At 53.7% G+C, this 23487-nt stretch overlaps 2 protein-coding genes across 5 annotated transcripts in view; one reads left to right on the forward strand and one right to left on the reverse strand.

Annotated features, from left to right (window-relative positions):
* Scyl1 (SCY1 like pseudokinase 1) lies at window positions 1–12689 on the forward strand. Of its 2 annotated transcripts, none has more exons than XM_021152503.3 (17): window positions 1–193; window positions 550–690; window positions 861–1210; window positions 1595–1685; window positions 1783–1938; window positions 5034–5192; window positions 5903–6010; window positions 6489–6602; window positions 9308–9463; window positions 10214–10402; window positions 10507–10582; window positions 10975–11139; window positions 11323–11465; window positions 11796–11864; window positions 11955–12161; window positions 12256–12316; window positions 12418–12689. In XM_021152503.3, exons 1-17 carry the CDS (start codon window positions 83–85, stop codon window positions 12540–12542), a joined length of 2421 nt encoding a protein of 806 aa, XP_021008162.1. In that variant the 5' UTR covers window positions 1–82; the 3' UTR covers window positions 12543–12689. The 2 variants fall into 2 exon arrangements, with proteins under 2 accessions (XP_021008162.1, XP_021008161.1); XM_021152502.2 differs by having other exon boundaries at window positions 18–193; window positions 11793–11864.
* Window positions 12592–23487, reverse strand: part of Ltbp3 (latent transforming growth factor beta binding protein 3) — a 16896-nt gene continuing 6000 nt past the window's right edge. For 2 of the 3 annotated variants that reach the window (XM_029472578.2, XM_021152498.3), the window contains exons 9-28: window positions 23104–23120; window positions 22958–23030; window positions 22727–22825; window positions 20123–20248; window positions 19886–20017; window positions 19662–19790; window positions 19317–19439; window positions 19058–19180; window positions 17424–17546; window positions 17101–17220; window positions 15456–15584; window positions 15031–15198; window positions 14791–14874; window positions 14409–14537; window positions 14190–14327; window positions 13951–14091; window positions 13654–13815; window positions 13499–13579; window positions 13284–13415; window positions 12592–13185 (exon numbers count right to left, since the gene is read on the reverse strand). In XM_029472578.2, coding sequence (XP_029328438.2) covers window positions 13034–13185; window positions 13284–13415; window positions 13499–13579; window positions 13654–13815; window positions 13951–14091; window positions 14190–14327; window positions 14409–14537; window positions 14791–14874; window positions 15031–15198; window positions 15456–15584; window positions 17101–17220; window positions 17424–17546; window positions 19058–19180; window positions 19317–19439; window positions 19662–19790; window positions 19886–20017; window positions 20123–20248; window positions 22727–22825; window positions 22958–23030; window positions 23104–23120 — 2381 coding nt within the window. In that variant the 3' untranslated portion in view covers window positions 12592–13033. The remainder of the gene's footprint in view (window positions 13186–13283; window positions 13416–13498; window positions 13580–13653; window positions 13816–13950; window positions 14092–14189; window positions 14328–14408; window positions 14538–14790; window positions 14875–15030; window positions 15199–15455; window positions 15585–17100; window positions 17221–17423; window positions 17547–19057; window positions 19181–19316; window positions 19440–19661; window positions 19791–19885; window positions 20018–20122; window positions 20249–22726; window positions 22826–22957; window positions 23031–23103; window positions 23121–23487) is intronic. The other variant, XM_029472577.2, reaches the window with a different exon arrangement.

The raw sequence follows: 23487 nt of genomic DNA on the forward strand, positions 1-23487 counted from the left end.
TCCGCCCTCGCCCCGCCCCGCCCCGGCTCGGGCGGCCGGAGGACCCGGAGTGGAGGCTCCCGAGCCCGTGGCGGCGGCGACGATGTGGTTCTTTGCCCGGGACCCGGTCCGGGACTTCCCGTTCGAGCTGAGCCCTGAGCCCCCCGAAGGCGGGCCGCCCGGGCCCTGGATCCTGCACCGAGGCCGCAAAAAGGTGAGATAGTGCGCTGCTCCGAAGGCCGCGGCCGACCTCGGCCTTTCCTAGTCTGTATGCCGGCTTCGCTGTGTCGCGCCGGGCCTGACGTGGCGGCGACCGAGAATCCCGGCAACGGGCTGGGGAGCGGGGCGAGCAGTGACGACGTGGCGGGCGGAAGGACCGAGGGACGGACAAGCAAACCGGACGGGGGTCACGTGGGCCTGGCTAGCTCCTTAAGGGCTGTCCTGGGGCGAGACTGGCTGGAGTCCCTTCCCTTCTATTTTGGAGACGGGCTCGGAGCTGCTGTAGCCCAGGCAGGTTGGAGAAATCACCTGGCCCGCACCTCTCAGGTTGCTCTGTCTGTCCTCCACCAGGCCACAGGCAGCGCAGTGTCCATCTTCGTGTATGATGTGAAACCCGGAGCTGAAGAGCAGACCCAGGTGGCCAAAGCTGCCTTCAAACGCCTCAAAACTCTCCGACACCCCAACATCCTGGCCTATATCGATGGGTTGGAGGTACCTGTCGCCCGATCTACCCATCTTACTCTCCTCAGGCCCTCACTTTGTACCCAAGTGCTTCAGTACCTTCAGATTTGGTATCTTCTCCACTGCCTCTTTCCCTGTCACGTCCCTCATCTTCCCTTCCTCTTCTGGCACCGTGCCCTGATACCCCTTTTCTTACTCAGACAGAAAAGTGCCTCCACATCGTGACAGAGGCTGTGACCCCCCTGGGAACATACCTCAAGGCACGAGCAGAAGCAGGTGGCCTGAAGGAGCAGGAGCTGTCATGGGGGTTACACCAGATCGTGAAAGCCCTCAGCTTCCTGGTCAACGACTGCAACCTCATCCACAATAATGTCTGCATGGCCGCTGTGTTTGTGGACAGGGCTGGCGAGTGGAAACTTGGGGGTCTGGACTACATGTACTCAGCACAGGGCAACGGCGGGGGACCACCCAGCAAGGGGATCCCCGAGCTTGAGCAATATGATCCCCCAGAGCTGGCTGACAGCAGTAGCAGAGCAGTCAGAGAGAAGTGGTGCGTGCCCGAGGTCACTGTACCTTTGATCTGCCCTGCACTGAGGCCCCTGGACTCTTGCGACCCCTAGACTCGCTGGGAAACCCCTGGCCCTTGCTGCCTGCCTGGCAGGGGAAGCAGGATCTCAGGAGGAGGTGGTTGGTTAAGGGGGACAGAGTTTGGGTGTTCGGTGCTTCTGGATTTGAAAGTTGTGTGTTGGAGGCAGGTGTCTGTTCTTCTCTGAGCTTTGGTGTCTTCTAATGAAACAAACTCCTTGGGGCGGAGGGCTCAGTTCAGGGACGCAGCCAGGGTCTGTGATGCAGAGGGTGCTTGGGACCTAAAGCAGGTTGGAGGCAGCATTAGCATATTCTAGGGTGCCCTGAACAGCTCTGGGTTACTGCACAGGTCAGCAGACATGTGGCGCTTGGGCTGCCTCATCTGGGAAGTCTTCAATGGGTCTCTACCTCGGGCAGCTGCCCTGCGCAACCCTGGGAAGGTAAGTGCCCAGCCTCTGCCTGCCTCCTCTGTCCTAGGCCCTTCTTTCTTGCCACCCACCCACTACTCTTTCCTTGACACGGAGTCTTCTTCTACAGATCCCCAAATCCCTGGTGACCCATTACTGTGAACTGGTGGGAGCTAACCCGAAGGTACGTCCCAACCCGGCCCGCTTCCTGCAGAACTGCCGGGCACCTGGCGGCTTCATGAGCAACCGCTTTGTTGAGACCAACCTCTTCCTGGAGGAGATTCAGGTGAGCCCCCGTCCACACTGGGATTCCTTGTCAGGACCTCTCACCTACATTTTGGCGTCTCACATTTGGATTGTGTGGAGACAAGCATGTAGCTCACTGGCTTACTCCAGTTTGCTTTTTTATATAACCTAGGACCACCTGCCCAAGAGTGGCACTGCCCACAGTGGACTGGACCCTCCCACATCCGTCACTAATCATAAAAATGTCCCCAGCAGATTTGGCTACAGGCAATCTGATAGAGGCATTTTCTCAGTTGAGATCCTATCTTCCTAGGTGTGGAACTAACCAGCACAGTGGGGATTGGCTTTAGGACACCTGAGGGTTGTCAGATCTTCTGATCGTCAATGTAAAATGGCATAGTATTCGCATATGACTTATATCCTTCCATAATTGTGTGTGTGTCTGTGTGGTGTATACGCTTGTGTGAGGATGTGGACTTGCCTGTGTGCAAATGTGCAGAGGCCAGAGGAGGGGATCAGGGGATCTGTCCCTTGCTGCCTGATCCCCAGTACTTAGGGTTTCACTCAGGCTGGAGCCAGTAATTTCCAGTGATCCTTCTGTCTCCATCTCCATAGCCCTGGGGTTAGGGTTACAGGTGTGTTGAGTTATGCCCAGCTTTTTACATGGGTGCTGGGGATTTGAACTCAGTTCCTCATGTTTGTACAGCAAATACTTTTACCCACTGAGCCATTACCCCACCCCGTCCTGTATTCTTTAAGTTATCAGTAGCTAACTTACTAGCACCTTAGGTAGTACATGTCCTGTGTGAATAGTTACTATATCATGATATTTGGGCAAACTATGGCAGGAAAAAGTAGGCTGTACCTATGTGGTGCAGGCAGTGCTTTCTTTCCTGATAGTTTTGCTGTCTGGTTGTTGAATCCACACGTGGTGGGGAGGATAGTGCGGGCTGCTGTATACAGGTGAGCACACGGCAGGTGTTTGATGACACTGTCACTCAGCAATGACCTACCAGTCACTCCATACTTGCATTGCTGCTCTGTTCCTCATGGGTGCCACACAGAGTTCTAGGGAGGAAGGAGAGTCAGATCTGCCCTCGAGGACCCAGCACGGAGCAAACAAACAGGTGCCCACCTTTGTGAGCTCTCATTACAGGAGAGAGACAGGAAATGTTCCTGAGAAAACCTGTGCTCCCGGAGTTAGTGCTGGGAGGAAAATGTCTGAGGGTCCCTTAGAGAATTGTGCCAGGACTTGAAAGACTCAAGATAGGAGCCATCTGGAAGGTGACTCAGGAAAGATGGTCCCCGGAGACAGAAGAGCACCTCTTGAGTCTCAGCGTCCGTGTCAGTGCAAGGGAGAGAGAGTCAACAGCATCCAGCAGCTCTTAGTGACATAGTGACAAAGGGCTGCGGCTCTGCTCTGACCTATCTGGTGGAGGGGACATAGAATCAGGAGCTGGGCAGGACGGTGGCAGACCTCAGAGGAGCAGAGTGCATTGTTGGGGTGAATCAGGAAGGCCAGTATCGTATTTTTTTCTCTTCTCTTCTCTTCTCTTCTCTTCTCTTCTCTTCTCTTCTCTTTTCTTCTTTCCTTTTTCTTTTCTGTTTTTTGTTTTTTTGAAGCAGGGTATCACTCTGTAGCCCTGGCTATCCTGAGACTCACTATGTAGACCAGGTTGGCCTTGAACTCGCAGAGATTCTCCTGCCTTTGTCTCCCTGAGTATTGGGATTAAAGACATTATTCACCATGCCTGGTAGCAATGTTTTATATCTTGCAGCAGCAGCTGGGGTTGCTGAGCCCCAGCATCTCCTGGCCAGTGTGGGGGGCACTGGTTGTTATAGTTATGTGGGGTTCTCTTCACATGACTGACTCTGCCAGGCTGCCTGGCCCCTGAAAATGTGCCCCATAGGAAATGGGCAGATTCTGGCTAATCCCCAGGAGAATGTGGGAGTGAAGAGAGCCCTCTGTGACTCTCTGGAAGGGTGGCTTGGCTGTGATTTGTTCTCTTTGAACCTTGTCACCTCCCTGCCTCCTTGCTTCCCACATTGGACTACATAGCTCCAAGTCTCCTTGGCATTTTGCACCTCAGCCAGGGTCACTGCTTCTGGGCCAGGCTGTTCCTGAGGGTGGCAGTAAAACGGGACACGGGGCTTTGGGTAATGACTACTCAGATACTTGATTTTCTTCTTCCCGTGGCAAGGCCTCACTATGCATCCCAGGATGGCCTTGAGCCCTCCATCCTGCCTTGGTCTCCCCAGTGCTTGGAAGGCATGTGCCACCATGTGCCACCGTGACCAGCCGTGGGACCTTTAACTCTCCTTGTCTTCCTTTGTAAATGGGCGAGTGACAGCATTGTCCCGCAGTGTGTGAGGTCACAGAGGTGTGCTGGTTACTTGTTGGCTGTGTGTCTTTACCACACTTCCTTTCTGTCTGTGTGCCAGCTTGCCTCTATGTGCTTTCCTACCTTGTAACAGTGTGGAGAGGGCTGTTTAAGATAGAGTGGATGTTTTAGTTTTCAGACTCTGCTCAGGGAGTTTGTGTTGTGGTATTAGAAAGACTCAGGACTACTGTCAAGCCTGGTTTGGCCCAGGTCTGGTAGAAGACCATGTGCCTATTTCCTTACTTTTTGCACCCCGTGTACCAACCAGGCCAGGGCAAGGAGCCAAGTAAGATCCTTCGCTTTGAGCATCAGCTTCCTCGTGTGGGCTCTTGTGAACAGAAAAGGGAGTGCAGATGAAGGGGTTTGCTCTCTTAGTGGTTGATTACCTTATAGGTTAAGTGACAGGGCTACAGCAAGAACAGTCACTAGAAGACTCTGGGCTCTATAGCCCAGGCTGGCCTCCAGCTCTCGGTCTTCCTGCCTTCACCTCCTTAGTGCTGGCCATGGTGTGGGTGGTCAGACCTGGCTCGCTGGCAGCTTTTATGAGCATTTTCTGGTTGAATGCTCAGAGTGGTGGTAGAGCTGTTATGCCAATTTACACTGAAGAGTCTGCCCATGATCACCCCGAGGTGGAGAGCTAGGCTCCATAGCATTGCTCCTCCTCCTTCAGGCTGGGGTGGCCTCTGCCCTCATCCAACTGGAGTGTACGTGATCTGGCTGGTTTTCGCCCTGAACCCTGTCTATGCTCCCCCAGATCAAAGAGCCAGCTGAGAAGCAGAAGTTCTTCCAAGAGCTGAGCAAGAGTCTAGACTCATTTCCCGAAGATTTCTGTCGACACAAGGTGCTGCCCCAGCTACTGACTGCCTTTGAGTTTGGCAATGCTGGGGCTGTGGTCCTCACACCTCTCTTCAAGGTAAATGGTGCCAGGAGCTGTGAGATTCAGGGACCTGGGTGGATACAGCCTTGGGTAAGACGCGTACTCAGGGTAGACTCAAACCCAGTGTCCTCATGACTTAGCAAGCAGGGGCTACCTGCCAGGGGACTTCTTAGCCTAGGAAAGGACAGTCCCTGTACCTCAATTCTTTTGCTTATAGACCCTGGCTTCAGAGCCTTTCTTCCATTTCTTCAAGCCTTACAGGTCTGACCCCTGCACCCTGGTTTGCTGGGCCCAGGAATCTGCTCGCACTCCAACCTCCCCCTCTTCACACTCAGCTCTCTGACTTCCGCCGCTTGATCTTCCCCTCAGCCTCCAACTCCAGCCAGCAGTGCTTACGTAGGCACCTCCCCATCCCAGGGGACTCTTTACCCATGAAGGGACTTGCTGGAAGAGACTAAAACGTAGCTATCAAATTGGAACTGTTTAAGTGGAACCCTCAGAAATTGTAGGCAGACTTCTGTGTGCATGTGTGGTACAGGTGCCACTTTATAGGGAGGGGCACTGAGTTCTCCGCTGCCTCCTGAGACGGAGGAAGGTTAACGTGAGAGTCGCCTGCGGGGGAGTGGGCCAAGGTCCTGCTGAGGAAATGCTTTCTCCACCATCCACCCAAGCAAACTGAGGGGACCCCTGTGAAGCTGCCCTAGCCCTGTGGGTGTGGCCAAGCTCTCTTCCTGCTCCTTCCTCAGGTGGGAAAATTCCTCAGTGCTGAAGAGTACCAGGAGAAGATCATCCCCGTGGTGGTTAAGATGTTCTCATCCACCGACCGGGCCATGCGCATCCGCCTCCTCCAGCAGGTGGGCACCTCGGCCAGTCTGCCCAGGGCCTCCTCCCCCCAGCCTTAAGCAGGTGGTCAGAGCCTGTGCTTTGGCTACCTAGGGACCCTGGATACCTCCACCATGGCCACCACACAGGTGAGGCCAGGAAAGTTCTCAGGAGGTAGAGCTGGTGGCCCTGGCTCCTTTTAGCCTTGGGATTCTCCAGGCTCCATCACTTAGGTCCTTTAGAGTAGGACACAATTTTTCTGTCAGTCCCAAGACAGTTGGAGCTACAGATTGTTGGCTTCTAGGTTAGAGGGTCCTTATGAGCCAGAAAGAACTAGTGACTCCCAGGTACCAGGAACCAATTCCTGTCCAACTGTCAAATGCGCTTCCCTCCTGAGGACACACACACACACGAGCTGGGCTTCCTCAGGAGGAAACCTGGTGGCCAGTGTCTGCCCCGTGACTTGGGTGGGGGCGCAGCTGTCTTCTCATGCTCTCCCCTGGACCACAGATGGAGCAGTTCATCCAATACCTTGATGAGCCAACAGTCAACACCCAGATCTTCCCCCATGTCACACATGGCTTCCTGGACACCAACCCCGCCATCCGCGAGCAGACGGTCAAGGTGAGTGTTGTCAGGCCTGGAATGGCTGGCCCTTGTCTTCCAAGACAGGGAAGTGGTTCTCTCTGGAACACAAACCTTGGTTTAAGCCTAAAGGTGTGAGAGGATTCATATGTATGCATGCTGCCAATCCAATCCCTGGGTGCAGCCCTGAAAGTGGGAGGGATTTGGGGGACTCAGCCTGCAGAACTTTCTGCTGACACTTAAGCAGCTCCCAGTGCCTGCCTGACCCTATGCTGGGACACAGCTCACACTGGCAGCTAGTTCCTCTGTCTGTGAGTGGGACAAACAATGGGCCTAGCAGACCCATTTGTATTTCATCAGAAAGTGAAAGGGGCATATGGAAAGGAGAGTTTGCAACTTTAAATACGGGACGACCTATCTGCCTGGCATGGAGGCACATACCTATAATACTAGCACCCAGGAGACACAGGCAGGAGAATAGCTGTGAGTTGTAGGCTAGCCTGGTCTACATAGGGTATTTCAGGAATGTTTTAAAAACACGGCTTTAGTCAGATGTTGAAGCTCTTATAATCTCAGTGCAAGGAAGGCAGAGTCATGAGGATCATAAGTTCAAGGCCAGCCTAAGTTACATGAAAAGCCTCAAAAAAGAGCTTGTATACAGGAGGAACACCTTTCATCCAGTCTGCTGGATGTCCTGCTCCTTGTAGAGGATCAGCACTTAGCCCTTGTAAAGGCTTTGAGGCTGGGGGTCTCTAGTAATGTCGATGTAGCAAAAAGGGATTTAGCACACTGAAGGGTGTGGCTATGGAAGGTGGAGCCAGACAGATGAGAATCATGGGAGCACCTGGCACACTCATTGGAAGGGAGTTGGGCTGCGGCAGGTCCTACTTGTTTTAAAGATCAGTCCTTGCATCACTGGGCGTGGCCGTGCACACCACACCTCTGATGCCAGCACTCAGGAGGCAGAGGCAGGTGGATCTCTGTGAGTTCAAGGCCAGCTTGGTCTACAAAGTGAGTTCAGGACAGCCAGGAGTATACAGATTGTACGCTTTGTGGAGCCTGTCAGAGAGGGTGGAAGCTGTTAGGGGCTGTCAGGTGGTGGGGAGAATGGCACATTCTGAAATGGGGGCTGACGGTCTTTCCTGAGAGGTAAAGATGATCCTGCAGCTCTAGGCTAAGGCACTGGAAGGGTCTGAAGGAGAAGTTGCTGAGAGGACTGCGGCGCAGACTAGGAACAGCTGGGCTGCGATTGTGCAGCTGTGTGACTATCAGGTAGAGAGGCCTTGAGCTGGCACCGACCATGCACATGTCAAGTACAGGGAAGAAGTCTTGGTTAAGGATGGCGCCAGGAGACTGTGCCCTCAGTGTACTGCACTGTGACAAAATACCTGAAATGACCTTCTGGGGTCAGGGTCAGGGCTTTCAGTCCATGCTCACAGCTCTGCTGCATTTGGGCCCCCAGGGAGCCAGGACATGCTGGCAGGGGCCTTGAAGCAAAAGCAGAATTGCTTTTCTCATCACAGAAGAACAGAGGACAGAGGGGAGGGGCTGGCAAGTGATAACTTCCAAGGATCCACTGCCTTGGCAAGGCCCACTTCCATCATCTCCCAACAACTAGCAAATTCTGAAGCCTCACTCCCAAGCCCTTGCTGCATGTGAGCATTGCAGATACAAACATCAGGGCGTGTGAACCACGCTGGGAGAGGAGGAACCACGCTGAGCAGGCAGGAGGCTTAGATAGAGAAGAAGCTGACGAGTGCAGTTTGAGGTTTCTGACCACCCGGATCTCAGATGCGAGTTCACTCAGGCTGGGGCAGAACCGAACAGAAGCTTAAAAGTGTAGGAAGAACTTGGTGGGGGGGGGGTGTCAAAACTCCTAAAGGGTCATGGGTAAGAGAAAACGGGCCCTTGTTCTGGTTCCGTTTATTGTCAGCCTGGAGTCACCTCGAAAGAGGGAAGGGTAAGATTTGGAATTGCCTAGGTCAGATTGGCTTTTGGGCATTATCTTATTTCTTATTCATGCAAGGTGGATGGCCCAGCCATCCCTGAACGGGTGGTCCTGGGAGCGTGAGCTGTGAGGAAAACCCATTTCCTCCTGCTTTCTGCCTCTGTACTCTGTTCCTCCCCCACCGCCGCGCGGCTTTTTAAAACTGGGTCTCTTTATATAGCTCTGGCTGTCCTGGAACTCATTGTGTAGACCAGGTTGGGCTTGAACTTAATGACATAAACCTGCCTCTGCCTCCTGAGTGCCGGGCTTAAAGGCTTGATTTCCATGCCTGGTTTCTGCCTTCAGGTCTTGCCTTGCATTCTTGTTGTGACTTCTGTCAAAGTAAATAAATTTAATGGCTGAGTCTGGGCATGGTGGTGCATGCCTCTAATCCTAGCATTGAGGAGGTTGAAGCAGGAGGATTGCAAATTCAAGGATAGCCTGGGCTACAAAGCAAAATTAAATTGAAAATCAAATGTAGCAAATTGGAGGTCATCAGTGACCTCAATCTGAGTGAACCGGTTTGGTAGAGTGGGTGTCAGAGTGTGTTGGTATGTAAGTTTGACGGGACAGAATGCAGGCAAGCTTCTGTGTCTGGCCATAAAAGAGAACTGGAAACGGAGGACTCCCTGTTTTAATATGCTAGTTGGGGTGGGACTGAGCTAGGCTGATCTGACAGCCCACTAGTGGCCTGCGCATCCTCCCAGGAGTCCATTCTTGCCCTGGCTCACAGTCCCTCTCTCTCTCTTCTTTACAGTCCATGCTGCTCTTGGCCCCAAAGCTGAATGAGGCCAACCTCAATGTAGAATTGATGAAGCACTTCGCAAGGCTACAAGCCAAGGACGACCAGGGTCCCATCCGCTGCAACACCACGGTCTGCTTGGGCAAAATCGGCTCCTATCTCAGTGCTAGTGTGAGTGTCCTGCAAAGCTGTGGAAGGATGGCAGCCTCCTCTTGGGCTAGAGAGGGTCCTGTCCCAGAGCATGGTCCTCAGTCCTGAGCATCGCTAGCCTAGGGCTTGGGCTTGGGCTTCCTGAGGCGGAGTTAACCGTAGGTCATTTACACAACACTCGAACTTGTGCCAGGCCTGGACAGTTAATAAGACTGAATGAAAGTTGGGCATGGTGACACACGCCTGTAGTCCCAGCACTTGGGAGGCAGAGGTAGAGGCAGAGGCAGGTGGATCTCTGAGTTTGAGGCCAACCTGGTCTACAGTCAGTTCTAGGACAGCCAGAACTACATAGGGAGACTGTCTCAAAAACAAACCAACAAATCTAATGATTGAGTAGGACCAGCACTAGGGAAGGAGGGAAGACATACTCAGCCTTGGGGTGGCTGCGCCATACACTGTGAGGCAGTGTGGTCCAGGAGAAAGTCTTTGGTTTTGTGAGATAAGGTTTTTCTGTGTAGCAGCCCTCACTATCCTAGAACCAGCTCTATAGCCCAAGCTAGCCTCAGACTCAAGAGATGAACTTGTCTCTCGTGAGTGCTGGAATTAAAGGTGCGTGCCACCTCTACCCAACATAAATTCTTTTCTTTAAGTTCCTATTTTTAGACCTTGGTTGGCCCTGCCCTGGGAAGTGGGAAGTGAGGTCTGGTGGCTTGGGGCTGCTTATTGCCTCTGTATATTCAAGCATCCTTTTCCATCCACCCGGGCCCTCAGACTAGACACAGGGTCCTCACCTCCGCCTTCAGCAGAGCCACTAAGGACCCATTTGCACCATCCCGGGTTGCGGGTGTCCTGGGCTTTGCTGCCACACACAATCTCTATTCGATGGATGACTGTGCCCATAAGATCCTGCCTGTGCTCTGCGGCCTTACTGTGGACCCTGAGAAATCTGTGCGGGACCAGGTAAGGCGCAGCCAGGGCAGACCTGGGGGCGGGGCTTGGGGATATTCAGTCTCTCTGAGGCTTGGCCACACCCTGGAAGTGCTGGGGCCTCTGCTACTCCACAGGCCTTTAAGACCATTCGAAGCTTCCTGTCCAAATTAGAGTCTGTGTCAGAGGATCCCACCCAGCTGGCAGAAGTAGGTGAGTGACCCACACTTGTGTTCTTTCTATGCACTGTTTGTTTGTTTGTTTGTTTGTTTGTTTCAAGACAGGGTTTCTCTGTGTAGCCCTTGGTGTCCTGGAACTTGGTAGACCAGGCTGGCCTTGAACTCAGAAATCCACCTGCCTCTGCCTCCAAGTGCTGGGATTAAAGGCATGCGCCACCACTGCCTGACTCTGTCTTTTACTGTCCCCTGGTATGTCCTATCCCATGAGAGCATCTGAAAGCTGGAAACCCCCAGCAAGTCGCCATAGATGTTCCATAGATTGGAAGACTGGGCTAGGGAGGGTTTTCCGAGCATCACTGTGTGGCAGAGCTGGGCCCTTTGTGATCTCAACATGAAGCCTATATCTGCATCTCTCTCACTGTCCAGAGAAGGATGTCCATGCAGCGTCCAGTCCTGGAACAGGAGGAGCTGCAGCCAGCTGGGCAGGCTGGGCTGTGACTGGGGTATCCTCTCTCACCTCCAAGCTGATCCGAGCACACCCCACACCTGTGCCGTCTGATACCACTGTGCCCCAGAGACCAGTGCCAGAGGGTGAGTCCCAGGCTCGCCGCATCAGTGGCTGAGGGCTGAAAGCTATTGTCAGGTCCCCCTGCTGCAGTGACAGGGACATAAGGCATGGGGCATCGGCTAGTCACTCTTTGGGCCTCCGTGGCACCCCTACTCCTTTCACCCCTTTCCTCTTAGCCACTTTACCCCAAGAACCCTGTCTCCTAGGAAATCCTGCTCCAGCCCCTGCCCTTGCCCAGGCCACCCCTGCAACCTCAGGGCACTGGGAGACACAGGAAGAAGACAAGGACAATGCAGAAGACAGTGCCACTGCTGACAGATGGGACGATGAGGACTGGGGCAGCTTGGAGGTGAGCAGGGCCGAGGAGGCCTCACCAGGGACGCCAGCTCAAGGCACAGGCTGTCCTTCTGAGGAGTGTGCAGACCAGAGTTGGGCCACCCTCATCTGCATGCCATCCTGGTAGGGAGGGAGCTTTGGTCAGTCATAATAGGCCAGCAACAGCCACTGAGCTCCTCCTAGTCAACCCCAGGGTCCCTAGAGCTGGGTCAGAGAAGAGAGGGCTGGTAGGACTCAAAACAATTAAAAATGCCATGGCCGGGAGGCTCACTCACTGTCCTTGCCCTCTCGGGGGTTGAGGATTATTGCTGCTCATGTTGTTCTCCTCCTTACCCTGCAGCAGGAAGCTGAATCCGTGTTGGCACAGCAGGATGACTGGAGTGCCAAGGGCCAAGGGAGCCGAGCTGGACAGGTGGGCTGGGTCGGGCAGGGTCAGGCAGGGGTCTCTATGGAGCACTGTGGTCATTTACTCTACCTGGCCTTTCCCATTGTCTACTCCCAGGCCAACCACCCAGACCACAAATCTCTGGAATCACATTGGAGCAGCTGGGAAGTTGAGGGCTCCTGGGACCAGGGCTGGCAGGAACCCAGCTCTGTGGAGCCACCTCCAGAAGGCACGCGGCTAGCTAGCGACTATAATTGGGGTGGTGCAGAGCCCAGTGACAAGGGCGACCCCTTTGCTGCCCTGTCTGTTCGTCCCAGTGCTCAGGTACGGGCTCACTAGAGCACAGCTTGGAGCGAACTGTGCTGGGCTGGGCTGTGCTGGGCATTGCCTCTACTGCAGCTTCCGCTTTCCCTTTCAGCCCAGGCCAGACCCAGACTCTTGGGGTGAAGACAACTGGGAAGGCTTGGAGGCTGAGAGCAGTGAGTATTTCCCATGAGGAGCGGACAGGGCCCCGTGGGCAGGTGTGGGACAAGAGACCTGAGACTGCTCAGCCCACTCGGCCTTCCCTTCCTGATCCCAGGACAGGTAAAGGCAGAGCTGGCCCGGAAAAAGCGAGAGGAAAGGAGAAGAGAAATGGAAGCCAAACGGGCAGAGAAAAAGACCACCAAGGGGCCCATGAAGCTGGGAGCCCGGAAGCTGGACTGACAACCCCACCCCCAAGCCACTGGGCACTTCCAATCACTGGAGAGCAGGCCCGGCGGATGTATTTATTGTACAAACCATGTGAGCCTGGTCAGCAGGTCAGGCACATCTAGTGTACATAATCAGAGCCACAATAAATTCTATTTCACATCCTGGGTCCCAGCTCAGCCCAACCCGCCAAGCAGTAGGTCTTGATGCTGCCATCCCAACCAGCTTTGGATATGAGTATCAATTTGCCTTGAAAGCCAAGAGTAAATTTAAGGGGCAGATCTGACGTTGAAGTTTCTAGGAATCACCCTTGGGGAGAAAGCAGACGGCACTCTGCAGACAGGAGCACCCTTGGGTGTTGGGGTGTGGGAAGGAGATTTGTGGGCCCTGAAGGATCCTTGGGTCCATGCTCTCTTTGGTCAGGAGCAAAGGATGTACTTGTCTCCACTTTCAGTGGAAAATACCCTCGATGATCGATCACTGAGGTGTGGACTAAGGCTGCATCATCAGCGGCGGCGCTGAGGCACGCAGGCCCCGTGAGGGCGGCTGCGCGTGAAGCCAGCTTTGCAGACACAGCGGAAGGATCCACTGGTGTTCACGCACCGCTCGCTCTTACACAGCAGTCCCCGCTGGTTCAGTTCTCGGCACTCGTCAATGTCTGCAAGATGGCATAACAGATGCAGGCTTGTCAAGTCCCACTGTGGTGCAATCTGCACCCCGCGGACTCTGCCCTTCTGTCCCTAACGTCTTGCTCACCCACGCAGCGGGCACGGGAGGCGTCCAGCTGAAAGCCTCCAGGACACTCGCATACTGCCCCGCCTGGCCGTGGCACACAGCGTCCGCTCACACAACGGCACTCATCTGAATCCTCCTCTGAGCTGTCTTCGTCTATGTGGGCCAGAGGAATACAGATATCAATATGGGCTCCCACTGATGGCCACTAATCCACACCTTTGCTCCCTTGGCCTCACCTCGCGGAGACTTCCCCAGTAGCAGGGGGCTTGTGTCCCAGAAAGAATTGCTCTCACTCTGTGAAGTCGGGCACTGGGACCCTGGAAGTGGGTACAAGAGTCAGCAACACTGCTGTATGCCTCTCCCTACCTCTAGTCCCTCAGGGGTAGCTCACCGGTGCCACGTGGCGGGCACGGCCTGCACTGGGTACCCCAGCCGCGGCCCTGGCGGCAGCAGCAGTCATCAAAAGTGAGGGCAGGTCCCGCCAGGGGCCCCATACACATGCCGTCCTCTCCTCGCTGGCCCCAGCACACTTCACGTCTCTCTGGAGCGTGCTCTGTGGAACATGACCCACATCAACAGGAGGGAGGCAGGGACTACCCACTGCTGTCCCATCCCGGCTGCGGGCTGTAGCCCGGGGGCTCCACCCTGACAGAACTCAAAATCGGCCCAGGACGAATGTCGCCCTCACCCGCCTGGCTCTCGGGGAGCTGGCAGTCGCGGCCGGAGGGCCCGGGCTCCCAGGGCGGGTGACACTCGCAGCGGTAGGAGCCCGGGAGGTTGACACAGCGGCCAGGGCGGCAAGCAGCCGGATCCTGGCACTCATCCACGTCTATGGGACATCGAGGGGGTTGGTGGAGGTGGTAATCACAATTCAGCATGGGCTCTGGTCCCTTCTGCTCCTCCCCGCACTGATTCCCCGGGCCTCACCCATCTCCTCCGGGCTCAGACACTGGCGCTGTGCGGGGCTGTACTCTGCCGGCGGTGTGCAGGCACAGCGGTAGCCGCCACGTGTGTTCTCACACACTCCGTTCCTGCAGTTAGACTCATCCAAGCACTCATCCACGTCTGGGGAGAGAAAGAAGGGCTGGTGACAGGAGCGGGCCTGGATTAGGCTGCTTCCCCGGGAAGCACTGTAGCTGGGCTCACCCACGCACTCCAGCAGGTTGCCGTCGTAGTAGAAGCCCTGCTTGCAGTAGCACTCGTAGCCGGGCTGCGTGTTCACACACTTGCCCTCCTTGCAGATCTCTGCCCCAAACAATATGCATTCGTCGATGTCTGTGTGACCAAGGGAACCGTGAGTGCCCAATGGCCTCAGGCTTCACTTGGAGCTTTGGGCCCCTTGGCTGAGACTCGTGGGTGGGGCTTATTGGGAGAGTTGAACCCAAGGCTGGGTTTTGGGTGGGGATCCTTGGGGTCAAGCTGTTGTAAGGGGTGGAGTTTACCCAGCGAGTGGCAGACCCAACCAGCACCCTTAAACTAAGCCGAACTGTAACGGAAAGAAGCAAGGAGGCGGCAGGTCGGAGCTTACCACGGTGAGCTGGAATGCCGTAGTTCACAATGTTGTTGTCCTGAGTGTAGCCTTTCCCATCAGGACACAGGCTGTGAAATTCGGCTGCAGGGTGAGAGAGGGCAGGAAAAGCAGGGCTGAGCACGCACTGGCCACACATCCATCTGCTCTCTCCTCCTTTCCCTCCCACCCACCCAGAGCCCTTTGGTTTCCTGATGAACAAAAGGGAGCTCTGGGAAGGGGTGGGTACACCCCTCCTACCTGAGCTGTAGACTGGACAGGGATAGATTTCGCAGTGGTCTCCCCAGCCAGCTCCCAGAGAGCAACAGCATTCCTGCTGAGTGACATTGGTAGCCAATACACTGTCACAGAACACTGTGTCATCGAAGTTAAGGTAGCACTCCTTCTTGTGGTGGGGCTGCTCCACCTCTGGAGAAGGTGACAGTTCAAATTCATGGAGATAGTAGCTTTGGCCCTGTCTACTGTACCCCAAAACTGTACCCACTCTGGCCTTCACCTGCCCTAGCCCTCCTTGTCACTTGGGGAGAGGTCTAGCTCCACCCACTCCTCCCAGGCAAAGAGGATTTCTTCCTGTTCCAGAAATTCCAAAAGGTGGAACTGGGACACATGTCCCAGCCAGCTGTAGCTCCAAGGGTTACCGGTCTGAGAGAAGAGAGGGTACTCACCCTCACACCCATGCTGGTCCTGGGTGAGTGTGAAACCCTCATCACAGACACAGACATAGGAGCCCTGGAGGTTCTCGCAGGCCCCATGGGGCAGGCACAGGCCTGGGTCCTGGCTGCACTCATCTATATCTAGGAGAGGCAAGGAGACCAGGAAGCAAGAACAACCTCGGCTGTGGAGAGACACAGCCCCTTTTCCCTGGGGTGTGCCCAAACACCTCACACAGGCTCAGAACCTGAGTTTCTGCTTTGGTTTCAAAGGGCATACAACAGAAGTCCCCTTGGGCCTGTTTGTCTGTCTGTGCGGGTAGGTTTGTGACACTGCTGTCATCCTGTGTCACTGGAATGAGCTCCTGACCCTCAGCTGACATGGAGACCTTCCTGCTCATCTCCCGCTCCCTTTCAGTTTGGCTATTCCTTGATGGATCGTCAGTTGCTTGATATCCTCCTGCCTCAACCTCCTATGCAGCTGGGATGGCAGGTAATGCCATCAAACTTGGCTCTGCACTCTTTCACTCCTCCCAAAGTTTTGCTTAAGGTAGAGTTGTCCCTACCCCTCCAAAAGACACACTGAGTACATTGCAACTGCTGTTCGTGACACTGCAGAGAGATTCTTCCCACCCAGAGCCTCTGCTGAGAGACCCTTCACACCCAGAGCCCCCACTTAGAGACCCCTTCCCACTCAGAGGGATCCCTTCCCTCCTCAGAGCCCTGCTAAAAGACTCCTTATGTTTTGAATCTCCACTCTACAGTCATCTCCCTTTAATTAGCTTCTGGGTACCCTCACCCTGAACCTGAGGCTCATTTTCATGTCCCCCTCCAATGTAGAAGCCCCAGTTCATTGATGAAATACTTATTACACCACTTGGCAAACAGGGGTGTGCAGGTATCACGTGACAGTGAAGGTACATGGAGGTCAGTTGGTTGATAGGTCAGACTATCATATCTGTAAGAGGCTGACCAGAGGGGCTGGAGAGATGGCTCTGCCCTTGTGAACACTTGGCTGCTCTTCCAGATGACCCAGCACCCACATGTCCACTCACAACCATCTGTAGCTCCAATGCCCTCTTCTGGCCTCCACAGGGATGTATACATGTGGTTCAGACATGATTCAGGCAAACACACATGCACAAAAAGGAAAAATAAACTGGGTGTGGTGGCTCACGCCTTTGATCCCAGCACTCTAGAGGCAGAGGCAGGCGGATTTCTGAGTTCGAAGCTAGCCTGGTCTACAAAGTGAGTTCCAGGACAGCCAGTGCTATACAGAGAAACCCTGTCTCAAAAAAAAAAAAAAAACACCAAAAATAAATAAATAAAAAATAAAAAAGGAAAAATAAGCAACACAGAAACACTGCGGCCAGCAGGGCGACCCTTGTTAGAGAACAAATACACTGGTGAATGGGTTAGATGGATTGATGGGGAATGGATGGATACAAAGACTACAGAAAAGCTACAGTGTATCAAATAGATAGAGAAGAGCTACAGTGTGTCAAATAGAGAAGAGCTACAGTGTGTCAAATAGATAGAGAAGAGCTACAGTGTGCCAAATAGATAGAGAAGAGCTACAGTGTGTCAAAAAAAAAAAAAAAAAAAAAAAACACTGCCCTGCCTCTCCCTCCTTTCAGAATCCCTCGCCAACTTCTCATACCTTGGCACTTCCTGCCGCCCACCAGCCGATGACCCTGGGGACAGAGACATCTGTAGGAACCATTGGTATTGATGCAGTCACCCCCAATGCAGGCCGCAGGGAAGTCACATTCATCGATGTCTGTAGGAGATTATGGTTTGGATAATTTCATGGGTTGACTCCGTACACACCGCCTGGAGTTATCTGAGTTTCCTACTCCGAGAACCCTGGGTCACTCCCACACCCTCAAATCACAACTGGGATCTGGATGGGCCTTGGAGCTGGGCAGTAGAGATCCCGGGGTAGGGAAGAACAAGCCAGCGCCCCGGCTTAGGACCCCTCACCCTCACAGCGGCTCCGATCCCTTGACAGATGATAGCCAGAGAGGCACTGACACTGGAAAGAGCCCGGTGTGTTCGTGCAGATGCCATCGTGGCACACGTTCCCAGCCTCACACTCATCTACGTCTGCGGGGCACAGAGAAGCGTCAGGGGAGCAGGTTCCGTGGGCTCAGGCTTCAGTTACTGTTCTCCCACTGCTGCCCATTTGTCAGGAGCGCAAAGCTGAGGCCCAGGGGGCTTCTACCCTGCTCCCACATAAAAACCATGCATGGGTGCCAAGTCAAGTGTTCCCAAAAGTCCATGGCGATACTTGATGCTATAAGAGCTCATGTCTTCCCACTCGTCATCCACATTCACCAAACAAGAGGGACCCTCTCTTCCCATGCTGCTTAGGGTCCTTTAGCTTCTCAGGTGCTGCTCAGAAAGCTCAGCCACCTTCCATCAGCCCTACCATGCCTCTTCCCCCATCTCCTGATGCCCTTTCATCTAGCCTGCCTCCCCTAGTGTTGGTACCAAAAGGCTCTGCTAGATGCTCTTCTATCCAACTCTGTCTCCTTGGGTACACAGGCTCAACTCACCATAGCCCCCATAATCCACAGACCATAGCTCCATAGGGACATGTCTGGTTCAAGACGCCTAACCTGCATTCTCAGGTTATGGCATTTCTGACTGAGAGACCCAAATGGGCCACCCTACTGAGCTTATCTAACATGGATAGGCCCCCAACCTCCCCTTTAAAGGGGCCCAATCCCAGGGACCTATCCCAATGAACAGCACCATGCATGGAGTCACCAAACCAGACTCCCCTCTTTCCCTGACCTTGACACCCAACCAACTTATTCTACTATCAGAGCATCTCATGGCCAGCCCAGCCCACTGCCCTCATCCCACTCATCCTCCACAAAGCCTGCTGCTCTCAGTTCTTCTTTGCTTAGCTAACTCCTACTGTCCTTTAGAGAAACGCAAGCCTCTGTCCTTCAGGCCTCTGTCTCTGCTAGTTGACAAGTTTGCCAAGTTTCCCAGTTTGTCTGAATTCTAGTCTCTAGTCTAGTTTTCGGTACTTAAACATTGCCACAAGAAGAGGACTAATGAGTCCCCCAGTCTGACATCTTCTTTTCCTTCAAATTATTAAGCTTCTCAAACTAAAGTTTCAAAGTGTCATCTCTTAAGGGACAGGAGTTGGTTCAATAGTTAAGGGCATTTACTGCTCGTACACAGCACGCACCCACTTGGGAGTTCACTGAGGTCAGCAACCCCAGTTCCAGAAGACTGGTCTCCTTTTTTGGTTTCTTTCTTTCTTTTTTTTTTTTTTTTTTTTTTTTTTTTGCATTTTTTAAAATTAGGTACTTTCTTCATTCACATCTCCAGTGCTATCCCAAAAGTCCCCCACACCCTTCCCCCCCATTTTTGGTTTCTGAAGACACTAGGTATGTACGTGGTACACATGCATGCATTCAGGCAAAACATCCATACACTTAAAAAGAATCTACTTTTCAAGGTCCAGCTGCTTCGCTGAAAACATAGCTTTAGTAAGACTGCAGAATGCGTCCCCCACCAACCACTGGTTTTACAGGGTGACCCACTCTCTAACCTCTGTGAATGAGAGTATCTGGTCTGCCCAGCATGCTGGAGCTCACCTATGCAACTGAGGCCGTCCTGTGCGGGCTCGTATCCCTGGGCACACGTGCAACGGTAAGAACCCGGAAGGTTCTCACACCATCCAGGAGAGCAGGGGGTACCCTCGGAGCATTCGTTGACATCTGCAGGGAAGAACGCTAGTGCTAGTACTGTGCCCTACCGACAAACTGCCGAGGTGAGGCAACCCTCCAAGGGCCAGGGGCGGGAACTCTATTCTCTGGAGGCCCGCCCCCCACGTGGAACCAGACCCGCCCTCACCACGACAAGCCCCGCCCCCCTGACTACGGTAGCCAGGCTGGCAGGCGATGCACTTGAAGCTGCCAGGTTTGTTTTCACATTTGCCATCAGGGCAGGTGCTAGGGTCGCGACACTCGTCGATGTCTGCATGGAAGGGAAAAGGAAGAGAACATGTCTGGGGTCAACATAGGTGGTCCGATGCTCATAGTCCCCGACAGGGCCTCCTTCCATCACAAATCCAGGCAAAACGGACCAGTTTTAGCTTTCCTGACCCCGGCCTGAGAGGATCAGAGATGGGTGCCTCTTGCTTCCATCCTAAGTCGAGGGACGGTTGTGATGCCCGCTTTGGTCTGGAGGGTAACCCACCTTCGCAAATGGGTGGTCGGGAGGCCTTGAGCCGGTAGCCAGGATAGCAGTTGCATTTGTAGTGACCAGGGAAGTTGATGCAGAAGCCACCGTCCCCACACAGGTGAGGCTTGGCGCACTCGTTCAGGTCTGAGCAAAGACAGGGTGCAATGGGACGTGGGGCGGGCAGTAGGAGCTGGTCCCACCCAGTATACCCGGGTTAGCCAGGAGCTGGTTGCGCTCACCCACGCACGAGCGGCCCCCTGCACCCACGTGGAGGCGGTAGCCTCGGTTGCAGTGACAATTGTAGGAGCCACCAGTGTTCATGCAGATGCCTCTCCCGGGGCCGCAGGGCTCTGCCTCGCATTCGTTCACGTCTGGAAGGATCAGCAGGCAAGGAAACATCAAAGGCGAGTTGTGAGCCCCTGAGGCGGCTCTGGGGCTCCTCCCCAGCCAACCCCTGTCCACACACCCCTGCTCACCAACACAGTAGCGGTGCTGCGGGTGTGACCGGTAGCCTGCGTTACAGTGGCAGGAGTAATCCGAGGGGCCAGGCACACACTGTCCATGGCCACAGATATTCTGGTTCAATCGGCACTCATCGGTCTCTGTGGCATGAGGGGATCGGGTCAAGGGCTGATCAGGGAATAGGTGTTTTCTGCCACACTCCAGAGGCAGAGACTGACACACCAACCCTACTGACCTGGAGAGCTTAGTCAGGCAGTGACCTCTGGCTTCTGCACACTGGTATTTAAATCCTAGGATTTCCTAAACGTTATCTCAAGTAATACTAACGCCAATGTTCCAGAAAGTCTCCAAACAGGACTCCGGTGTCCTTGCCATCCCTGCCACCATCCTTACTTTCATGCCTGCCTAGGATTCTAAGAGCCTGACCCCTGTCACCTCAAATCAAACCACAACGGCGAAGTGTCCTATGTTCTTTTTTTTGTTGTTTGTTTGTTTGTTTTTGTTTTTGGTTTTTGGTTTTTCGAGACAGGGTTTCTCTGTGTAGCCCTGGCTATCCTGGAACTGACTTTGTAGACCAGGCTGGCTTCGAACTAAGAAATCCACCTGCCTCTGCCTCCTGAGTGCTGGGATTAAAGGTGTGCGCCACCACGCCCAGCTGCCAAGAGTCTCTGAGACCCCATAATCAGCTTCTAAACACTGACACCATTGCATACACTAGCAAGATTTTGCTGAAAGGACCCAAATATAGCTGTCTCTTGTGAGACTATGCAGGGGCCTAGCAAACACAGGAGTGGATGCTCACAGTCAGCTATTGGATGTATCACAGGGCTCCCAATGGAGAAGCTAGAGAAAGTACCCAAGGAGCTAAAGGGATCTGCAACCCTATAGTTGGAACAACATGATGAACTAACCAGTACCCCGGAGCTCTTGTCTCTAGCTGCATATGTATCGAAAGATGGCCTAGTCGGCCATCACTGGAAAGAGAGGCCCATTGGACTTGCAAACTTTATATGCCCCAATATAGGGGAATGCCAGGGCCAAAAGAATGGGAATGGGTGGGTAGGGAAGTGGGGGGCGCTATGGGGGACTTTTGGGATAGCATTGGAAATGTAATTGAGGAAAATATGTAATAAAAAATATTAAAAAAAAAGAGTCTCTGAGACAATGTTCTTCCCAGTCCCCTCAATAGTTTAAACCCTGCAGCTTCAGATTTACTATTATCTTCTAGCCAGTGACATCAACACCCCTTGCTCCAAGGACGTGGGTCCTCCATTTTCCACCCAAATGGTCGATTGTCTCCCCTCCCAAGACAGATACCAGTCAGTCCTAGGAACACAGCTGTGTCCAGATGCTCGGATGGGGGAGCTCTGCTCGCCCTCGGGTTTATAAGCTCCACTTCCTCCTCTCCCTTTTGATCCCCACCTTTTTCATGAAGCCCAGGGTGATGCTAAACTCAGCTCTGCCCGAATACACCTGGCCAGCGGGCCCTTGCAGGCTGCTCTCTGCCTCGCACCTGTCCATTGGCTTTCTCGCTCCCCTCCCAGTCACCTTGTCCTCCACATTCTCACAATCCCCAGGGGTAGTCACCTTCCACCTGAGCCCCTCATCTCATAAGCTCATCTAGGCTCAGGGTTTCAGTCAGGGTCAATGATTGTGGCCTTGGAGTCCCTATGACTTAGGCTCCATCTAGCTTCTCTGTGACCTGGGACAAACTGCTAAGCCTCTCTAAACCTGGGCCTTTTTCATCTGGAAAACGAGGCAAGCATTTCCCCTTCAGAGTAAGAGAGCAGACTGATGCTGTCTGTGAAGTTCTTCACATAGAGCCTGGCAGAGAGACAGCTCAGTCCGTGTTGGCAATCATTCCTATGCCCACGTCCTTGCAGACGTTTCTCATACCCTTTGGCACAAACCCCGAGCCTGTAATGGCGGCCCCATGAGCTGGCTCCCCTGCTTCTCTGTGGTTTTTCCCTCCTCCACCAATGATTCATACTTCTTACACCTTTGCCCAGATTTAACCTCCCTGGAATGTTCTTCTTCTGACTCTGCATGTCCCTCCCCTCCCTACTTCTCTTGAATGTCTAGCAATCTTTTAAGCCCTACACACACACACACACACACACACACAGCCCACAACCTCTCATTGTTACCTACTATTACAATCTTCAGACTTCCCGTCTTCCTGACTTATCTTTTTGTAGCATTTATGAGACATGCTAGACTTTAATTATTGTTCTATTTTGTGGGTCTCATACCATAGCCCAGGCTGACTTTGAACTCTAGGCAATCCTTCCGTCTTCACTTCCTGAGTATTGAGATTACAGGTGTGAGCCACCACACCTGGCTTGATCTGTTTGCTTTGGTTGGGGTTTATTTGGGGGGCACATAGTAGGTGCTCAATAAATACAAATTGACTGATGAAGACTCTCAGATTGAGCTGGCCATCTTACGAACAGGCCGCTGGAAAAGTACAGCGACACCTCTCCTGCTCACTGGACCTTCCCTGGCTCCAAGTTCTGAGCAAGTGCTAGCCCGCTCGCTAGCCTACGGAGTGTTGGAAGGAGGAAAACCAAGCTGGATGTGCGGCCTATCCAGGCTGTGGCCCTGCTGGCAGGCCTTACCTGTGACCTGAGTGGGGGCGATCTCCACTGCACTTCGGGATGGGGGCAAGTCTGGCAGGAACCGGTGGAAGGTAGGTGGGGAGGGGCGAGAGATGAGCTCTGCAGGCAGAAGCAGGGGCTTTTCAGAAAGCAAGGCTCCTACCTCCTGCAGGCTACACCCAAGCATGGACACTCCACAAGCACAGACCTCCCAGTGGTTTAGCCTCCCCCCCCTTGCAATGCCTCGCTCACCTGGGTAAGGCCGGGGGGGTGAGGTGGTGGTAGTGGGGTGGCTCTGCTGCACCGATCGCTCCTCACTCACTGGCTATGGGTATAGTAACATAAGCCCTCCTTGGCTCCTCTGTTTCCCCACCCTCCACCTGGGCTCCCATACTCACTGGGTCCATGGTCACTCCTAAAAGAGAAGGTGGGATATTATTTATGTCAGAACAGGAGGTCAAGGATCAAGGTGTATATAGGTAGGGTAGGTCTCAGCGTTCAAAAGGCATGCCTTTGCATCAAGGCTCAAAGCTCAGATCCTGGGATTAGGGTGATTTGCGTAGTAGCCATTGCCTAGAGTGCAGCAGTTAAGCTCCATCTGTACAGTGCCAGCCTAGGAGGCGACAGCTCAGGTCAGGTAAGGTGAGGGCAAGGGAATAAGGCCCGGGGTGGAGGGTGTCAGTGTTCAGGCTAGGGATTTACATGTTAGAGCAGTGGTTCTCCCCTTTTCTACAGTTCCTTATGTTGTGATGACTCCCCAGCCATAAAATCATCTAATTGCT

This window comes from Mus caroli, unplaced genomic scaffold (assembly GCF_978045245.1).
Source record: "Mus caroli unplaced genomic scaffold, Mus_caroli_1 scaffold_20, whole genome shotgun sequence".
NCBI lineage: Eukaryota > Metazoa > Chordata > Mammalia > Rodentia > Muridae > Mus > Mus caroli.